Below are 21,020 nucleotides of genomic sequence, written 5' to 3'. Positions count from 1 at the left end.
GCTCACTGCTGTCCCCAGTCCCCGGTCCCCTGTGAGCCCTACGCCGAAAACTAGTCGTGACCTACCAGGGACCTGCGCTTCCGTTTGTGCCTGACGCTCGGGTGCCTGGGTTCCACCCAGGCTTCACCCCTGCGTCCCCGAACAGATGACCCGCCCTGGCTCCGACGCACCTTCTCATCTGTAAAACGGGTGTGATGATGTGGCTGCCTCGGGGGCTGCTGGTGCACGCAGAGCTCTGGGAGGCTGTCTGGTTCATAGCAAACTCGCAAAGAAGATGGTGCCGATTTGTTGAAGTGGCGGTGAGACTGTTCAGTGGAGCTTCAAGCAGAGAATCGCAGCATTTAGAAATGACGCAGCTGAGCGTGTAATGGGTCTAGTTGTTGGCTCGGGTGTGGGTTACTCCTGTTTTGGCAGCAGAGAATCTGCACTTCAAAATGACTAAAAAGGTTAAGAGAAGAAAGTGCTTTAGGGGGAGATTTTTCAAAATAATATTCTAAGGACATCTTTAAATGCACTGCAGGGGACAGTGGATAGGACCCCATGCACCCGGTGCCCGTTTTCAACAGCAGTGAACTGGGGCTGATCCTGTCTCATCCGCTCCCCTTCCCCCGCTCCCGTATTATTTTGAAGCAACCCCAGGGTTGTCATTTTATTTGTAAATTTTTCAGCACGTATCCTTAAAAGATAAGGATTTTAAAAACAAAAATATTAAAAACAATCATAACACAATACTGTTATCATACCCGAGTAAAAACTCACTGTAATTACTTAAAATCATTAAACATTAAGTGGGAGGTTTTCAAACCAGTTGAATAATAATACACAGCAGGCCGAAACCGGTTTGGCTCAGTGGATAGAGCGTCGGCCTGCAGACTGGGGGGTCCCGGGTTCGGTTCCGGTCAGGGGCACGTACCTTGGTTGCGGGCACATCCCCAGTGGGAGGTGTGCCGGAGGCAGCTGATCGATGTTTCTCTCTCATCGATGTTTCTAGCTCTCTATCCCTCTCCCTTCCTCTCTGTAAAATATCAATAAAATATATTTTTAAAAAAAATAATACACAGCAGGCACTAAAGTGACTTCAGTGTCAAATGACACGACAGCAGCGTGTCCGTCAGTGTAGCCCCTGGAGCGCAGTGTCAGGAGGGTCCCACTTCGGCGCTCGCTGATTCCGCCTCTCGGGCCACGAGGAAGGGGTTTCCACAGGTTGTCAGAATTAGATGAATAACCACTGGCAGTGGCTGGTGTGGAGGAGACAGTAGCTAGTACTGCCTTCCTTTCTCTCTTAGCTACAGCTCCGTTCTTGCTTTAAGTCACGGTGTATGTTGGAAATGAAGGATTCTGTCTTCATCCACATCTGTCCTCTCCGATAGACACTTAATACAGTGTGGCGTGTGGTCAGGACGCAACTCCCGCTGGTCAACCCTTCCCCGGGGAAGTGCTCGACTGGGGAACAGATCCTCTCTCTGCAGCTCGTCAGCGATTTGCTCACCTGCACGCCCCTCACTGACATGCGAGGAGGATTGTGTGCACAGAGCCAGTGTGTGCTTCTTCATCTGTTCGTTCATAGTCATCCAGGTGCCACCTTGTGATAGCTTGGCTACTTCTTGATTCAACTTGTAAGTCGGGAGTAATCAGATCCTGAAGCCTTTTTCTGTCCCCCCCGCCCCCCCTCCCCTCTCCTTTCCCCCATCCAACATGTAGGTACTACGGGGATACAGCCGTGAGTAGGACCTCAGAGAACTTAATGGAAGTCTCGTGGGGGTCGTAGATAAATACTTCTATCACATGGAAAGTGCTGGCAGGTGTCTACAAAATATAAGGGAGGTGTTAGGGAAAGCCTCAAGGAGGAGGTGGCATTGGAGCGGAACCTGGAGGATGTGCTGGGTTCGTTGGGTGGCCTGGGGTTGCATCAAGGAAGAAGGCTGTTCCAGGCAGAGAAAGAGCACTCACAAAGGCACAGCTGTGGGAATGGCGTGCCCACACTGCCCGTCTGTGAAATGCCCCACCCGTGGCTCAGCCCCCAGAGCACTCCCGACCTCAGCCCTGGCGTCTTATCGCCTACCTGGCCCCACAGGCACTTGCCCAGTGACTCCTTCCTTCCTCCTAGGAGCCCTCGCCCTGTCATTCAATGATATCAAGACCAAGAAACTGACACTGGTTTTAGATTTTAATGGGCCAGATGTGCTTCCATTTTACTCTGATTGTCTTGTCAAACTTGAAATGCTGGCCTTTCTCCTTTAAAAGGAAGAGTTATTCTCTGTAGGTAGGTACACACATATAAGAACTCTTTTCAGAATTAGCTCTATATGTGGAAATATTCACAATCCAAAGCAGACACTATGCAACCTCTCTAAAATTTTGAACACATCAGGGGCATATCACAATTGTGTGGAATACCGGTATAAGCTGTTTTGGCAGTTTATTCTCAAAAGATAGGGCTTAAGCACAACAGTAACCAGATGAGAGGTTGGCCAAGAGTTTTCACAGAGATGGTGGTGGTCACGTGGTAAAACTGTCAGATCGTTCCTCTGACAATGACCCTATCCTGGGATGCTCTTCGGGGGCTTATATTGTCTATTTGGGTAAATCAAAGGCCTGTTGGGATTTTTTCCTTGTTATTGATCTGTTGCAATTTGTGCGTGTGTTTATTTTAGGAAGCTGATAAAATTTCAGGGTTGTCAAATACCTGTAGAAATCTCAATGCTCATTTATTTCTTTGTAGCCTTGGCATTTGAAATATTAGCTTATACATTGTGCTCATGTTAAATATTGAGTTAAATTGATGATATTGTAATTATTTAACACCTCTTAAGTTACCAAGAATTCCATTTAATCCTGAATAAGCTTAACTCCATTTTAATACATTCATTTTATAGACATTTGCCATGACGGAGCAGAAAAAGGTGGGATCGCATATGTTATACTTTAAGTGAAACCTCTTGCAGTTATGTTTTTGAGATGCCCCTGGGGCCTTCTTGTTCCTGGCACACACACAACCCCCACACACCAGGCCCCCTGGGAGACTAGACCTAGCTGAAGATGGTGGTGGCAGCTGGATCTAGCCTATGGAGTAGATTCCTCTTAAAACTTTCCTTGGACCTTTTAAAGCTTTTTATGGAAAACTTTTTGACTCCTAAAAATCCTGTTTTGGATATTAAGGCCCTAAGTAGGTGTGCTATGGACTGAATGTGTGTGGCCCCAAAATTCATATGTTGGAGTCCTAACCCCCAACGTGATGGTATTTGAAGATGGGGCCTTTGGGGGTGATTAGTTCATGGGGTGGAGTTCCCAAGAACGGGATTGGTGCCCTTTCAGAAGAGCCGTGAGAGAGGGGATCTCTCTCTCCACCATGTCAGGGTGCAGCAAGAAGGCAGCGTGCGCAAACCAGGAGGGGCCGTCACCAGACACCGAATCCGCCAGCACCTTGATCGTGGCCTTCCAGCCCTAGAGCTGTGGAAATAAATGTCTGTTGTTTAAGCCCCCAGCCTATAGTATTTGTTACAGCAGCCCAGGCTGACTTAGACAAGGTGTATTAGAGTCTCACTGCTGCTATAACAAATTACCACAAACTCAGTGGTTTTATTACCTTCCTCCCTCGTTTTACTTTGTTTTTTCATTCATAGCTCCATGCACAGTACTTGACACATGGTAGGTGCTTTAGAGTTGGTTTTTAAGATGCTGGAAACTGGCCGTCACAAATGGAATCCTCTGCGCTGGGTGTTCTCTGTTCACCCTGGTGGGGCCTTGGGGGAGACGGGGGCCGGCTGTGCAGCGATAAACTGTGGCCCTGAACCTTGTAACTGCTTGGCAAGGGCCCTTTTCTAAATGCGAGAGCTCTGCCTTAGGGTCCACTTTAGATACAGACAGAAAGCAGGGAATTGGCCCTCACTGGGCATATGCTGTGTGTATACAGACATGCATTATCCCGGGTAACCTCGAAGTTCTCTAGAGACCATTTCTCCAAAATGTCACAGACCACAGCAGTCACAGGAAGAAAGAGCCATCAAAGAGAGATCAAGGCCAGGAATGTCAGTGATCATACACGAGTCTGAAACCAAAGTTGTCCAGTTTGTAGTTTCAGAATCTTTCAACAACTGGCATTGCACTCTCTGTGAATGTTACATGTGATTATAACATCTAGCTAGCTATATAAACATTTTGTTTTGTGGTTTTTTTAGATTTCACACATTGGCAAACTGAGAGATTTTCTTCTGGAACACAGGAAAGACTACATCAATGCTCACAGGTAAGTGCATACTTGTTACCGTGGCTTGGCTGACTGTCCCGTTCCGTACCGATAGCCTCACCTTTTACTTAGGGACTCCGAGTCATTATGGGGAAGACCAGTTTGGCAGGGCTCTTACCGAGCACCGGGCTCCTCGGCGTCCCGCCACCCCCACAGCAGCATGTCCTGTTCTGAGAGCCCATGTGGTGGTGTCTCTGTGTGCACCTCGCTGCTGGGAACTCAGATGCGGGGACAGAGCGCCTCACTCAGTAAGAAGGTGAAAATGCCGTGGAGATGAGCGCTTGCAGGGGCTGTGATTAGGTTGTTTTTAAAAGATAAAGCATTTCAATGGAAGCTTCTAGCCCAGTGGTTCTCCACCTTCCTCATGCCGCGACCCTTTAATATAGTTCCTCATGTTGTGGTGACCCCCAGCCATAAAATTATTTTCGTTGCTACTTCATAACTGTAATTTTGCTACTGTTATGAATTGTAATGTAAATATCTGTGTTTTCCAATTGTCGCGACCCACAGGTTGAGAACCGCTAGCAGGGTCGTCGCCTAAGACCATCGGAAAACACAGATATTTACATTACAATTCATAACAGTAGCAAAATTACAGTTATGAAGTAGCAACGAAGATAATTTTATGGCTGGGGGTCACCACAGCATGAGGAACTGTATTAAAGGGTCGCGGCATGAGGAAGGTGGAGAACCACTGCAGATGGTCTCTGCAGCAGGTGGCAGCTCGTGCAGACAGGAGCGCAGGCCGGATGCAGGTCCTGGCTCCTGCCCTCGGCCCTCCGCGTGCACCGGGCGTGTACACCAGGCAGGTCCTGGCTCCTGCCCTCCGCCCTCCGCGTGCACCGGGCGTGTACACCAGGCAGTCGTGTGGGCTAATGGACGTTGGATTGGACCTAAGAGAGAACGAAATCAGGAGCATCTCGGGAGGATTTCATCTTCGTGAGACAAGGGGCTTAGCCCCAGAACCCTTCCTCTCCCAGGGCCCGAGAATGGGAAGGCAACCCTCCGGTCACTATATACAGGTGGAATGTTTTGTATAAACTCTTTACCAGAGAAAATCATTACACCTCGGGGTGAATTTTAAATAACCCTTGACACTTTGTCTACTGAAACAGACAACTTTATACATTTAAGTGTATTTCATTTGAATAATTAAAAAATATACTAAAGTTATTACCCTAATGCCTCGTACCAAGAAGATGGTATTTTTAAGTTCTTAGTTCAAATAGTTGGTCAACACTAGATGGCAGTGTAAACTATTTCTAAAGGTGTGTTTGTATATCAATACTAATCTCATGGTCCGTAAAATGGAAGCTGCAGTTATTTTGGGAAACTTAACCGCACGATGTAAACCTTCAGTCTCCAGCTCTTCCCTGGGAATCCATCGTTACCCTCCCGTGGCCGTGAAAAAGCCTCCGGCTGTGTGAAGGCTTCAACGATGGTTAGTTCAAGCCACCGCCTCCGCAGCCTGTAGACCCAGTGTCTTCCTCTCAGCAGGCTCAGCCTCTGCAGCCTGCGGCCACAGCCAGCCCACTGCCTGTGTTTGAACAGCCCGTGAGCTAAGAATAGTTTTCGTGTTTTAATGGCTAGGGAGGAACAATACACTTCACCACATATGAACGTTCTGTGAAGTGCTGATTTCAGTGTCCGTTAATAACATGTATCAGAGCCAGCACCGTGCCCGCTCGTTCGTTTCTGTGATGGCTGTGGCCGACACGCGGCCCTCAATGTCATGTGTTTATGTGGGACCCTTTCAGAAAACGTCTGCGGAGCCCTGCTCGAAATACTCCGGGAGATGCTCACTCAGCAGCTGGTGAGGAGATTCAGATAAGACAATGCAGTTGCAGTTTGGTGCAGAAAGGAAGAAGCAGCGGTTCAGTACAGGACTGCTGTGTCAGGCTGCTGCTCTGTGACTGCAGTGGTTTTGAACTTGCGATTGTAACAGTGCCACGAGGCAGTTCTCTCGCACAGCTCAGCCCCACGCCGTGCCAGTGTTCCCAGACCGCCAGGCCAGGCTCACTCCACGTCCTTTCCTCCGATGCCCTCAGGAGAGCGGGCACTGCCTGGGCCGTCCCGTGGCCAGCCTCAGTGGCAGCGGATGCTGGGTCCTCCTGACTATGCGCTCGAGCGTCCGGCAGAGCTGTAGCTCCTGAGGCTTTCCTAGTCTTGACCAATCCATCACCCCATTTCCTGGTCGCAACCAGTCGGTGCCAGTTAACGTCCTGAGTTCCATTCCTAACCCTGTTCCGGTCCTTTTGAAAGAGCGAGGGCTTCGGGGCCAGGCACACGTAGGAGCCGGCGTCAGCTCGCTGAGTGTTAACCATGTGTATGCGTGCAGCTCACTTCACGGGCTGTCCGCTTCTTTGTGAAACCTGGACAGTGGTTTTCACAAGGATTGAATGTGAGCGCTCTTGGCACACGTAAGCCCCTTGGTGAATAGAAATGGAATTGGAACCCCATTTGAGCTGTGATGCAGTTGGGGGGTGATCACTGAGAAAAGAAAGCACCTCCGTCTCCTGCCCGACAGAGGTGGGAGGGAGGGGAAGGGAGAAAGGCGGGAGGCGGGAGGCAGGCCAGCATGAGGGCCGTGGGTGCGTTACCGGTTTTATCGCTAGTAAGATCCAGGGTGGCAGGCAGTGCTTGGGTCAGCGGTGGGTGGCCTTGATGCAAGCTCCTGAATTAAACACTCACGCAGCCGGAATGACACCGAGCAGCCACAGCTCCTGGAGCGCAGAGAGCGGGGCGGGTCCCTTTAGAGCCCGTGAGAGGAACAGAGCCGAGCCTCTGCAATCAAAGCAGCAGGTCCCACAGAGGGGAGCTGTGGCTAGACGTGGGGCCACGTTCCTGCCAGCCCCTCTGCCAGGTGGTCAGTCCGGGAGGGCGGGAGGGAGGAGGCTGAGGGGGCGGCTGGGAGTCCTGGGGGACTGATGCCCCTAGAGCACGAGGACTAGGAAGAAGTGTTGCCCTCAATGCCCTTCAGGGGTCCTCAAACTACGGCCCGCGGGCCACATGCGGTCCGCCGAGGACATTGATTCGGCCCGCCGGGTGCCGCTGCCTGTCCTGCTTAGCAGCCGACTCATCCCGGGCCCGCAGTGCGCATAGGAATTTGTTCATAGTTTTTTTTAAAAAAACTGTAGTCCGGCCCTCCAATGGTCTGAGGGACAGTGAACTGGCCCCCTGTTTAAAAAGTTTGAGGACCCCTGCCTAGGTTCTCTCCAGACGGAGAGAGGCCCCCTTCCTCCTCCCAGTCAGCGCCCCGCCCAGAGCGTGGCTGCGAGGCCGTTCTCTCTCCCTCCCTGCCTGCGCCCCGCAGCCACGGCCGCTCCAGCAGCGTTTGGATGGAGTAGGGTGGTGGAATTGAAAGAACATGTTTAGAAATATTGCGTTCAGACCCATAAGGCTCTGTTAGTTGGACATAATTAGGAAGCTGTAATTTTTTTTTTCCATAGTGTAGAGCTCAGACTTTATTGACCCATTTAATTTTTTTTAATAATGACATTTTACTAGAGCAGAACAGTATGCAACCTAGGTCGCCTCTGGCTGGGTCTCCTGAATGATTTCATATAAAAATAAGTTCTCCGCTTCTGGTAGATGGACCATTTCTGCAATATCCTGGCAACAAGACAATGCCACGGGGGTGGGGGGCTCCCCTTGGTTTCTGCTGTTGTTACTAATAGAATAACCATACCGCTAATTCCCAATTTAAAAGGTTAACGTAAAATGTGCCCTAAAGAAACATAACCTTTTAATTGAGTCATCAGTTTTATCGAATTAACCTTTAGGACTTTTCCATTTCACTGAGCTGAGGTTCCATTAAGTCAAAATACAGCAAAGGCGGGTGCTAATCTAATGTTCTCGGAGTTAGTCATTTGGAGGTCTGCTCTGACCCCAGGGCGCGTTTCACAGGGAGTGAGCAGCTTTCTTGGTCCCTGGCCCTCTAGCCCAGCCAGGAGCAGGGAGCAAGCCTGAACCCCGCACATGCCTTTGACTGGGAATTGAACCTGTGACCCTTAGCGTGTGGGCCGAAGCTCTAACCGTTGAGTAACACCGGCCAGGGCCAAAGCCACATTTTTAACGAGGGCTGCGTGCTCCGCCCGGACAGCTCCCAGGCCCACGTCCCTCTCTCTGCACCGCAGCTCCAGCTTGGCCTGTGTGGCGCGTTTTCTATCTGACGCCTTCCAAGTGTGGGTTCCACTCCCTGACCATTCTCTCACCTCCGAGCCTGGCTGGTCCCTCCCCTCCTTCAAGTCTCTGTGGCTGTCACTCCGGCAGGGACGCTTATCTTCCTCATGCCCACTGGGCTGTGTGATGTGCCCATTCGCTGCTGCCCTTTAATTTTGTCCCCACGCCCACTCTCTCTCTCTCTCTCTCGATCTCTCTCTTTTTAGCCATATCCTGTCTGAATATGGGAGGATGACAGACGCAGAGCGAGACCAGATAGACCAGGACGCGCAGACGTTCATGAGGACCTGCTCAGAAGCAATTCAGCAGCTGAGGAATCAAGGTGAGGTGTCCTGGGGCTCCGACAGGCAGCCATGACCGTCCTGGGATCCTCACGGTACCACCAGTTACAGCTCCTCTGTGCACCTGTTTAGAGTCAGGTTTTAAGCTTCCAAATCCTTCTTTTCAGTGTTTTAACCTAAGCGGGTAAAAGTAACGAAAAGGCCGTAATCTAAGTTAAATATCAGGACCTCTCCAAGCAACTAAAAGCTGACTGAGGGGCCAGGGTCAGAGAAGATGAGTGTGAGAGTATGTGTGTGTGTGTGTGTGTGTGTGTGCACACCTGTGTTTGTGTGGCAGCCCTTAGTAATCACATAAGTCATGCTCCGTGCCCATAAGGGTCTATGCTGACATAACCTAGAACAGTGGTCAGCAAACTGCGGCTCGCGAGCCACATGCGGCTCGCGAGCCGCGGTTTGCCGCTCTGTTGACTAATGAGTTTGCCGACCACTGACCTAGAACATACACACGAACCTAATAAAACCAGGAGCCAAATGCCAAACCTTGTGGCTGGGCCTGTTGACGTGGCCTTAGTCTCCTCGTGTGTAAAGAAAGCGTAACCATGGCTGCCTTAGATGACAGTGCCGGCGGCTAGCAGCGATGGGTGTCAAGTACGAGCAGGTGCTCAGTTCTCAATACCTGGGGCTGCCCTGCCAGGGTCAGTGGCTCGGGCTTTGGAGACGCGAGTTTGCAGGAGGAGGAAGGCATCCTGTGGCCAGGAGTCCAGGGAGGGTTGATTCCACGTCCGCGGGACCCGGTGAGTGGCTGGGGGAGAGGACGCACCGTCCAGGCACCGGGAGCGTGTGGCCGCTCTCAAGAAGTGGGCGCACCAAACGCCATTCTTACGTGCTCCAGACCGCCAGCGGTGTGACTGGCTTTTCTGCAGGCTCATCTCTCATCTCGTAAAGCCCGACGCTCTTGCTCTTTTAAAAACGCAGCTGCCCGCGCCACGCTTGTTCTACAGCTGGAATTTTCAAAAGCGCTCAGGGGAGAAACTGCAAGGAGGCGGCCGCCTCGCTCTTCAGCGGCGGTGCGTGCAGAGACCTGAGCCTGTGCGTTCTGTTGCAGCCCACAAGGAGACACACTCCCAGCAAGTGAGGGAGCACAGGAGCGCCGTCCTGGACTTCACGCAAGACTACCTGAAAAGTACGTCCTCGCCCTTAGCGTCACGGGGCGTTTCACGTGGGTGAGATGCGCGCTCAGCTCTGCTGGGGGGAGACCACAGCGTCTCATCGTATCGGATGAGCCCTTCGCACGAGAAGCCCTTTTAATTGGTCTGTGTTCTGGTGCTTCCCCTGTAACAGGAGTTTGCAAGCTGTACTCGGAGCAAAGAGCCATCCGCGTGAAACGAGTGGTGGATAAGAAGAGGCTGTGAGTATTGTCTGGCGGGGCCCTTAGCAGCAGCGACCGTGATGATAGCGTGGCGCTCGGGCTCTGCCGTGGGCCGTGCGGGGTGCCTACAGATGCGGGGCAGGCGCTCGCTGAGCCTCACTCGCTCACAGCAACCCCGGGAGGCGGGGCTGTTGTCTTGATTTTACGGATGGGGAGGCTGCGGCTCAGGAAGTTAGGCACCTCACCCCAAGGGTGCAGCCAGGCGGAGCAGAGGCCCTTGGTCCACAGTTTGTACCTCTACCCATTTTGTTGTCCTAGTAACCCTTGAGGCTGACACAGTTTCAGCTGTTTTGACCCCCACAGCCCTCCTGTTGTCCCTGAAAGTGGGTTCCTGAGGGAATTGCCGAGCACAGCGGACAGTGTCCCCCGCCAGGCCTTTCTCAGGCATCTGCGCCGTGCTCCACCCTCCCCGCCCCCCCCCCCCCCCGCGCGCACACACACACACACACACACACACACACGCACGTGCCCCACTTCAGCCTGGACCCTGCTTAGGTTAGTACACTGAAGCTCCAGCAGTTATAATGAGTTGCCCAAGGCCTCACAGCCAGGATGCAGGCAGGCCCGACCCCAGTCTCCCACGGCACCTGTCTGTCCCCTGTCTGTCCTTCCTGGGGGCTGGGTGCTAGCCCCTAGAGCAGGGGTGGGCAAACTTTTTGACTCGAGGGCTACAATGGGTTCTTAAACTGGACCGGAGGGCCAGAACAAAAGCATGGATGGAGTGTTTGTGTGAACTAATATAAATTCAAAGTAAACATCATTACATAAAAGGGTACGGTTTTTTTTTTATTTCAATAGTTTTATTCATTTCAAACATTTTAACAAGAATGTAAACACTAATTATTATAATTTGAAACTTCAAAAAATGGAGGAATCATAGCACAATAACATACCTTATATTGAAAATGGCAAAGGCAAAATAAAATTGCCTAACAAAGGAAAGGTACAAAAGCCTTTCAAATTAAACTTAAATATAATAAAATAATTTAAAACTAAAACAAATAGAAAAGAACAAAATGTGTAAACAGTAAATTAAACATTTTCTTTAGTGCAACTTCCAAATTATGACCGGGACGTAGATGTAGATGGCAATGTAGCCTGGGTTGAAAGGTTTTTGGTCTTTAAAACATCAACTTCAGTGGGAACAGTGTTGTTGGTCTTCTTTTTAGCTAATGCTCTGATACTGTGCTCTCCAGGGGCATGTCTCCCTACATCACCATGATAACGTGTCTACGCATTTCCAGGGTAATGTCGGGGGATGCGTCCGCGGGCATTACAAGGAGCCTCTGGAAGATTGAGAGGTTGTTCCTTCTACTGAATGGGGGATATAAATCCGCCCACTCAGAAGAAGGAGCTGCGGCCGTGTTTCCCGACGTTGCCATGTTAACACTGCTGCTGGTGAAGGAGCGGAGGGGAGAGCAAGAGAACCCTCCGCTCTTTCGGCTCCGCGGGCCGGATAGAACAGCCGAACGGGCCGGATACGGCCCGCGGGCCGTAGTTTGCCCACGTCTGCCCTAGAGTCAGGCTTGCATCCTGACGCACGTGGAGAGCTGGGTCCAGGCCCGATTCCCGGTCACGTCTAACTCTGGGAGATTTCAGGGCATTCTTTCAGGAGATACAGTACATAGTGTTGGGGGACAGGTTTTCTTACTGTGTCGGGGTCCCAGCACCGCCCTCAGGCTTGGTGGCTCACTGGAAGGACTTACAGGATTTGGCGTACAGCCTGCCCGGGGCTGAGTCATTACAGTGCGACGGTGCAGAGCCAGCATGAGGAGCGGGCGCCGGCCAGTGCAGGGAACCAGGGGCACGCTCCAGAGTCCTCTCCAGGGCCCAGCAGGCGTGGCTGTGACAGCTCGTGTGAAGCGTGGACGCCAAGGGGCTCAGTAGAGACTCACTGCTCGGGGACTGTCATGGAGGCTGGTCAGGTGGGCACGTGCTGCCTGGCCTACACCCATGGCAGACTCCCAGCAGGAAGCGGGGCAGCCTGGCCACACGGCCTCCACCCCAGTTCAGCACATCGAGCCTTCTCAGTTGGGGTCTGGGAGTCAAGTCCAGGTTCCCAGGCACCAGCCACGGGCCAGACTGCAGGTAGGCCAAGGTGAGCAGCCTCCCGCCTGCTGTGATGACTCTGCTGTACACGTGTGAAGCGGGTTCGAAATTGCAAATGCCAGCCCACCTCTGCGGAAGAGGAGGTGGATGCGCCAGGTTACCCGTCAGCGGGAACTATGGCACAGGCCCTGAGAGCACAGGCAGAGCGAAGCCAGAGGTGAAGTCTCGGCCTCACGGAGCTCAGAGGCAGCTGGGTTGCTGCATAAACATGGACAACGAGCCAGCCTCGTCGGGGTGTGTCACAGTTAGTGAGGCAGCCCCAAGTTCAGGGGTGGTGGAGCTACCAAGAAGCAAGGCCAGCCCTGACCCGTTTGGCTCAGTGGACAGAGCGTCGGCCTGAGGACTGAAAGGTCCCAGGTTCGATTCCAGTCAAGGGCATGTTCCTTGGTGGCGGGCACATCCCCAGTGGGGGGGGTGCAGGAAGCAGCTGATCGATGTTTCTCTCTCATCGATGTTTCTAACTATCCCTCTCCCTTCCTCTCTGTAAAAAATTAATAAAATATATTTTTAAAAAAAAAGCAAGGCCTGGTGCCTCAGAGCCCAGGCTCAGCAGCCAGACAGCCTGTGCCCACATCCGGGCTCTGCTGCATACATGCTGTGTGGCTTTGGGAAGGTCACTTAGCTTCCCAGTGCCTGCCTGCCTTCGGTGCACATAGAAGCATTCATCATTCCCACCATGTTGGGTTGTTAGAACAAGTGAGTTGATGTAGGTGGAATACTCGTATGAGCCATTACCATGTGTTCATGTGCACTGTTAAATACTACTAGAGGCCCGTTGCAATAGGCCTTCCTTCCCCTGGCTGCCGGCACCGGTTTTCCTCCAGCACCCAGGACCCAGGCCTTCGCTCTGGCCGCTGCCTTCCATCTTCGCTCTGGCTGGAGTCTTCGCTGTGGCCAGAGCCTTCAGTCTTCTCTGCTCCGGCCGGAGCACCGCTCCTGTAGCTCCCTCTGCCCCCTGCCCTCCTCCTCATAGCAGGCATCCCGCCCCACCCGGCCACTCTGCACCTGCATATGCACATTAACCCGCCATCTTTGTTGGGTTGATTTGCATACTCATTCCTGATTGGCTGGTGGGTGTTGTGGAGGTACAGTCAGTTTGCATATTTCTCTTTTATTAGTGTAGATTAAGCATTTATTATGTGTCAGGCAGTATATTAATTTACCTAATTTAATCCTCACAACCACTCTGTTAGTAAATATTAGCAACCTGTGGAAATGGAGGCCCCGAGAACCTGGGATACTGCTCAGCGTCACCCAGCTGGGCTGAGACTTGAGCCTCAGGGTGGTCGGGCAGATTGCATTGGGCTTGGTGCTGGTGCTGAGAGAAGCGTGTCTGGGGGAGTGATGAGGGAAAGCGCGGTCGGGCAGTGCACCAGGCCAGTCTGGGCGGAGAGGGCGGCCCCTGGTGATGAGCGATTTACCATCGAGACAGCGTGGTCACCGGCTCTCACCCCCACCCCCCCAGAGGGAGAGATGCCAGGCTCTGCTGCCTTGTGCTAGGCGGCCTGGCACTGAGCCTTAACAGCACCCCAAGTAAAGCAAGAAGAGGCTTTGCTGCTGCCTTCTCAGTGGACGTTTTCTCAAATTAGTCAGTCAGATGGGAGTTGTTCTCATTTGGACGGGAAGTACAGCCTTGCCTGCTGCCAGATATCTGTCCTGTGCCAGTTACTTTGGGCACAAGGCCCTGAGGAGGTACCTGTGGCCCTCACGACGGTCCTCCCCCTCCTCGCCCGTTCCTCCCTCGCTCAGCAGGTGCTGCTGGCCCTCACAGAAGTGCGCCCGCCTGGGAGACAGGCTCCGGGGCGAAGGGCGCTTTCGTTGCTTGTTCTGTTTGGTCACCGTGGACCGAGTTGTGTCCACTGCACGGGGTGCGCTCACAGCTTACACCGCAGGGCACCCACCCCAGGAGTGGATGACCCTGAGCTGGAGATGAGCCGCGATTAGCTGTCCGTGTCAGCTTGCCGTCATGTTTCCAGCGCTTACTCTTCATCGCTGTGCAGTCTCGCAGCAGAGCAGTGACAGCTCATTGGTCTGGTCCGGTCAGTGCTCCACGCTGAGCACTCCGGCCTGAAAGCCTTCTCACACGCAGGATTCAACACCTGCGCAGTGAGGGGACGGCTGCGGGGCCGGGGGCTGGTTAGGGTAGCGCGAGGCTCCCTGCTCCTAGGAGTGCTCAGGGCTTGTGGCTGGGAGGGCACCTCAGTGTGAGAGCCACTTTCGAAATGATCATGCCATCTTATTGCACGTCAGCCATGCCTTCGTCCTACCCAGAGCCTTTCCCGGGGGCAGGAAAGAAGTGCCGCGCCCGGTATATGAGTTACTTTTCTCTACGATTTGCCTAGGGCTTTATTTATTAGGTTTCCAAGGAACTTCTCCCACGTATTTTCTTGTTTCAAAACTGAAAAACCCATTTCTCATCCTCTTTTCTATGTCCTGTTCCTTTAAAATGGTAACTAGAATCACAAGGTTTCTCAGGGGCCTTAGAGACAGGCGTGGGCCCGGTGGGAAATGCCGATGGCTCCGCCTCCCGTCAGAGAAATTAGCTTAAATAAGTCACGGGCATGAACTGGCCTTTCCGACAACTTTGTAAATGGCCTTTTTCAGGCTGCCTCCACTAGATAATCTGCAGCTTCCCTGAGTGTTTCAGTAGGCATTCTGTGTATAATCAGATGTGTTTCTGTCACTTCGGAGCAGGCACTGAACTTGGTCTGAGCCTGCCTGCCTGCCGCACTGCAGCCTTGGTTCATTTTCAGATGGAGACTGGCCGTGGCGCCCTCTGGACGCAGCCTGCCAGGCAGAGGGGGCCCTTTGTGTAAAAGTCAGTTATGCGTCGCCCTGTGAACAGTGCCGCCTGGCCGGTGGAGTGGGGCAGGGTGAGGGTGTCCCGAGAGGGGGGCTCCCAGAGCAGGTCAGAGTGGGAGCAAGGTGAGGAGCCCCTGCGTGGGGAGGGTGGCGGTGGAGGCGCGGCCGGTTACACTCAGAGGGGTTGACCAGGTGTAAGCACTGAATGAGGACCGTGGAAGTCAGGTTTCTCACGCCCGGAGACTCGAAAGGCGCAAAGCCAGCAGGAACCCTGGGTGCTGGGTTAGAATGGAAGACTGGTGTGGGCTCACGGCTTGCAGTGTACACGGGTAGATGTAGAAATAAATATGGTTTTACGTGTGTGTGTGTGTGTGTGTGCGCACAGGTATGCAGGTGCGTGCGTACGTTTCTAGCGCTGCAGCTGGGGGGCCGGGACAGTGACCCCAGTGGCAATAGCGTGGGCAGCGCTCCGATCCTGGCTGTTCCATGGCTCTCAGCTTCCAGGACCCGGGCCCGGGAGCGGTGGCTGACTCGGGGGCAGGCTGAGTATAAGATGAGCCAGAGAGCACGGGAGGGCTCAGAGTGGCGGGGGCGTGCGAGAAGGACACCAGCCATTTGAAGGGGCTTCTCCTGGCCACACGGGACATTTAGAGCGTCAGCATCCATGGTGGCAGCCGATTGATTGTAACCCACCGAGTTACGTAGGACCCCAGGCGCCCACCCTGACAGGAAGGAGTGAATGGACAAATCGAAAGTTTGAAGTTGATAATGACATAGAGTCAAAGCGTCCCTCCCCCGTCCTCTTCATTACAAAGGGGGAAAGGTGGCCTTACGTGGGGGGGAAGCCTGGCAGGCACCCCTTCGTCAGGCGGTCACAGTGAGATCACGCACAGCCTGGCAGGATGCGAGGGGAAGAATGTGAATGGAATAGCACTATGTTAATGCCAGCGATGCAGAGCCTGAACCAGCCACAGGAATGGCCCGGCACACTCAGAGCGAGGCTGTCTTACTGAGTAACAGGCACGGTGCTATGTCTCCAGGTCATGGAACAGAGGACTGAAGAGCCGTCCCAACCCTGGTGTTGATGGGAGTCTTCGGGTTGGGTACCCAAGAGCGCTCTTGTGTTAGGAAGCACCAAGATGCTCACAGGTGAAGGCGTCAGGTGGGCCTCTCGCTTCCGATGGCCCTTGACCCGCAGCAGACTTTCTGTGTGACTGTTTCGCAGCAAAATGCATAAAACCAGTATGCCACCTCACATGTGTTAGAGCGGTTCAGTGGTAAGAATTTGTGAAGCACTTACGTTTGGCATGCGGCATTTTTTAGCTACTGTTTTCTTTAGTCTTTGCAACAGCTCTGAGTGATACGTGATCGGCAGCCAGGTTTTTCATGGGAAGCCAGTTCTCTTCCCCGACACGCACAGCATGAGCCGGAGGTCCGTGTTGGTGCACGGTGCTCCTGACCCTCCGCATGCTCCAATGGGTTCTCTTCCCCGACACGCACAGCATGAGCCGGAGGTCCGTGTTGGTGCACGGTGCTCCTGACCCTCCGCGTGCTCCAATGGGCTCATCACAGCCTTCTCTGCCCGCAGGGGGGTCACAGTGCGTCTGCAGCTCAGGGGGAGCTAGCATCTTTATGGTGTTTCTTTGTTCTACCCAAGAACGTCTGTTTTCTCACCGGTTACAGTGTATTTTGTATCTCTTAAGAACATCTTTTAGTTTTTCACATATGGGTTTTGAATTTTTTGTTAAGTAGTTAGTTTATGCTGCAGGGTTTTTTGGGTGTTTTAAATATTTTATTGCTAGTTTTCTATCATTTGTTTTGGCATTGCAAATGGAGTTTCTCTTTTATTATATCTTCTAACTCTAAACCAGGCGCTTTTCCACGAATATCTAAGTCATTTCTTTTGTTACTATAAGCAGTGTTGTGGTGAATATCCTGTAACTATATCTCTGCATGTTTGCGATACTTAGAATAGCAGATTGCACTTTCCAGAGATGACCATTGCACCTAAATCTGCCCCAGCCCACGCGCTCTTCTTAGGATGGATATTGTCACCGCTCCCGGGGGAGGGTAGGGGAGGGGCACGGCCTCCTCCGGGGCCAGGTTCCTGAGGTCACCTCCCAGCTTAGCCACTTGCTCCCTGTGGCGGCGGGACAGGTCTCCTAACGTCCTCAGACCTCTGTTTCCCCCTGCAGAAAGGTCATTAGCACTAGTGCCTGCCTCCTGGGGATGGGTGGTTACACTTATCCACGTGAAGGGCTTAGAGCAGCCGTGGGCAAACTACGGCCCGCGGGCCGGATCCGGCCCGTTCAGCTGTTCTATCCGGCCCACGGAGCCGAAAGAGCGGAGGGTTCTCTTGCTCTCCCCTCCGCTCCTTTACTTTGAATTTATATTAGTTCACACAAACACTCCATCCATGCTTTTGTTCCGGCCCTCCGGTCCAGTTTAAGAACCCATTGTGGCCCTCGAGTCAAAAAGTTTGCCCACCCCTGGCTTAGAGAATGCTCAGCACACAGTAAGCCTCGGTAAACATCAGCCGCACCCAATCCGCCCTCCGGGTGTTTACACGGCTGCTTTGTGCGGCCTCTGCCTGCTGCTGTGGGCTTGATCCCAGATCTGTGTCGCGATCTGCCTCTGATTGCCATAGTGCTGTGTGGTTCCTTAAAGCGACCACAAGGCTCAGGGTTTCACAACCAAAATTGTTTCTGTTACTGGCCTTTTACTGACAGCTATAAAGTGTCTACTCATCCAACGTGTATTTATTAAACGCTGAATGCCAGGCCCTCATCGGGATCTGGATGCACAGCAACAGGACTTAGAGCCCCACCCCTGCTCTCAGAGAACGCGGGTTGGAGCGAGAAGGGCCATGAGCAGGGGCAGGTGCCGGGTCGTGGACAGGGGCCTTTTTGGGTAGGAAAGTGGGAGAAGGCCTCTGAGCGGGTGAGACTGAGCTGAGCCTGGCAGGTGGAACACAGCACAGCCGTGGGGGGAGCCGGGGCAAGGCCGGTGCGGTTCCTGAGACAGGTTGGTCCATCCAGCGGACATTCAAAGATTACCTTTACATTCAAGTTACTATACGACGTTGCTTGTATGTGTCATGTAACAGACGTGCGTGTGCGGTGTGTTCAGCGACACCGCATTGCTGCACTTGTTGAAGTGGAAGAGGCAGCCTTGCTGCCCACGTGTTGCGTGTGGTGTCAGTATGGGGGGCGGGTTCCTGCGTTCTTTGCTCCAGCACATGCTGACCGCCCCCTCCTCTGCCCGCACCCTCCCCTGGCTGACTGCCCCCTCCCCTGCCCGCACCCTGCAGACCGTGAGCAGGGCCTTGGAATAAGGGCCCCCTAGAGGGCGTCAGGTGGTCCTTGGCCCAGAGGCAGGAGCTCCGCTCTCAGGAGGGGCACAGAACGAGCATGCCGGGCCGTGTGACTCGCGCCAGCTGCCGAGGTGGAATTCTGTTGCGTAAGCGAATGCTGTGCTGCGGTTCCTTTCAGATCCAAGCTGGAGCCAGAAGCAGCCGCAAAGACAAGGGAGCCCGGCTCTGAGGACGTTTCCCTGGACCCCTCGCCGGCCGGAGAGAAGCCTGTCGCTGAGGAACATGCAGGTAGCAGCCCGATTCAGTCGTGCTTGCGTCTCCGGTGACCTGTGGGCAAACACAAAGCCGAAGAGCAGGCGCGCAGCCGACAGGCCTGCTGCTGACGTTCCCTGGAGCAGCGGGAGCGGGAGCGGCAGCCTTTCCCTGTCACAGCGGATCTCACGGCCGCTCGCTCGCTCGCTCGCTCGGGGGGAGGTGGGAGGGCTCCCAGCCCCGGGAGCTGGCGGGGCCCAGGAGGAAGGCTGGCACTGCTGTCCCCAGGGCGGGACTGGGCTCCACGAGGAGGAGACATCGAGATCTCCTCTCCAGGGGCTGGCATGTCAGTCACAGGAAGGGGTGCTGTGTGCTGCTCCCGTGCCCTTGGGCACTGTCAGCAGTGGCCTGCGTGGAGCTGACCTCCAGCCTCGGGGTGGAGCAGCGCAAGGGGTGGGGGAAGCCGCGGTTTTGAGGCGCTGCCCTGTTTGCTAGGGCAGAGGGAACCCATGACTAGTACTCAGAGTGAAGAAAGCTCTGTGGGCCAGCGAGGCCCTCGACGGGTGGAGGGCGGGAGTCAGGTCGGAAAGGGGTGGGGCCGGGAGTCTGGCCTGTCGGCTGGCGTTGGGCGGTGCTGGCGGCCTGGCAGAGCACTGGCTGATGCTCTGAGCAGCGGCTTCCTGAACACGCTGACCAGTCCAGCTCAGAGCTGGCTCTCGCTGGCTCTCGCTGGCTTCTGTGTTCCTAATTTTGTGTTCTTATCCTTAAAAGTACAGAAGTAAAAGCTTGACATGGATATGGTAATGAGGTCAACAGGGGACCGCAGGCTCTGGGGACATGTGGGATGAGGGAAATGACAGGTATTCTTACCCGAAGAGATCATCTCAGAAAACACACATCCGTTTCCAACGCTGCTTTCAGCCTGTCTTCTACAGATGCCTTTTATGTATAGATTATGTAGATACTTTACTTGTATGTTATATACAATTACATATAAATGTGTCTTTTATCGATATGATAACAGTCTGGCAAAAACAGCCACACAGCCATTATTTTAAACCTTGCACAGAGTCGCAGGCAGCGTGTTTTTTTGTGATGATGTAACCCGAATACCCCACCCTGTGCGCATGGTCTGCCCAGTCGGCTTCTCTGCTTTGTGTATCCCGGTGCTCCTTGGCCTGATCGGTCTCAGAGCAGAAGCTCTGCCTCTGTCCATCTTGAGGGCGGAGATCAGCCTTTGAGTACTTGGCAGCCCTCAGAGGCACCACTGACACCAGTCACCTCTGGAAACAGAGACCCCATCGTGGTCTCCAGCAAGGAGGAGTGGTCCCTTCCGTCCTCTCCCCATCTCACGTCCGCCCGTGTGAATTGCACGGTCCTCGGACCCGGCCCTGGGCAGGCAGCCCTGCCTAGGAGCCTGTGCTCGGTGCTTCGTGGAGGACACAGTTCTCCAGCACCCACGCCCAGGTCCGCGCTGAGTCCGCCAGCCTGTGCGTGCGGACCGGCACACGGCGCGTCATCCCAGTGAGAAGCAGCAGCGAAGTGGTCGGGAGGGGAGCGGTGGTGACATAGGAGCCGGGTCCTCGCAGTGGGACCCTGCGCAGCGATTTAAAGGATGCGGCAGATCTGTGTGGCCCTGCCAGGAGGCTGCGAGGTACATGTTACGTATGGAAAGCAAGTTGTAGAGCAGTGTGTGGTCACTGCGCTCTTTCAGTGAAACAAACCAGCACACACAGAAGTATGCCCTCGTTCCGGGGTGGGGGAGGCAGGGAATTGGTACCTGTTCGTGAATGTGCCTAGCTAAAGTTTATGGGGCTACATCAAAGCTTAACGGGTTCCTGCTGGGGGAGGAACGGGAGGAGGGGTGGTCTGTTCCTGTATGCTATGTGGATAGATGATTCTTTCACAATGAAAATGCCCATACATTTTGCAGCCTTCGAAAAGCACAGGGCGGGGTGTGTTTTGAAGTGAAATAGCGTGGGAAGGCCGGTCCGGAAGAAGGTCCTTTGGCTCACAACCATCACTGAAATCAGGGCAGTACTGAAACTGTGTATAGGTCCCCTCCACCCCCTACACACACACGCACACACCAACACACGTGCACACGCACACACGGGTCTAAACACCGTCCAGGAGCCGGGCTGCCGGGCCTGCCTGGTGGCCGGCAGGTAACTGAAGATGGACGCATGGGAGACTGCTCCGTCCCCGGTTTCATGTCTGCGTCCTAAGCCGCCTGTTGGAAAACGGACATTTGTCTTCTATTTGTTTTTAATCCTTTTAACAGAAAAGGTTCCAGCCGAAGCGCAGCCCGAGTTGGGAAGCTGGGGAGACGGCAAAGGCGAAGATGAGCTGTCCCCGGAGGAAATACAGATGGTAATGCTGTTCTTTGCCTACGCGCTCGGTTTC

General features: G+C 53.6%; 1 protein-coding gene across 1 annotated transcript in view; it reads left to right on the top strand.

Moving 5' to 3' along the window:
- The window catches only part of STX18 (syntaxin 18), a 90,808-nt gene that overhangs the window by 64,337 nt on the left and 5,451 nt on the right, over window positions 1-21,020 (top strand). Inside the window, exons 2-7 of the mRNA XM_080650960.1 lie at window positions 4,179-4,246; window positions 8,635-8,750; window positions 9,815-9,892; window positions 10,051-10,117; window positions 18,541-18,650; window positions 20,899-20,987. Coding sequence (XP_080507086.1) covers window positions 4,179-4,246; window positions 8,635-8,750; window positions 9,815-9,892; window positions 10,051-10,117; window positions 18,541-18,650; window positions 20,899-20,987 — 528 coding nt within the window. The remainder of the gene's footprint in view (window positions 1-4,178; window positions 4,247-8,634; window positions 8,751-9,814; window positions 9,893-10,050; window positions 10,118-18,540; window positions 18,651-20,898; window positions 20,988-21,020) is intronic.

This window comes from Plecotus auritus, assembly GCF_963455305.1.
Source record: "Plecotus auritus genome assembly, chromosome: 1".
NCBI lineage: Eukaryota > Metazoa > Chordata > Mammalia > Chiroptera > Vespertilionidae > Plecotus > Plecotus auritus.
Note: the sequence above shows the minus strand (reverse complement) of the source record. Positions and strands in the feature narration are given on the sequence as shown.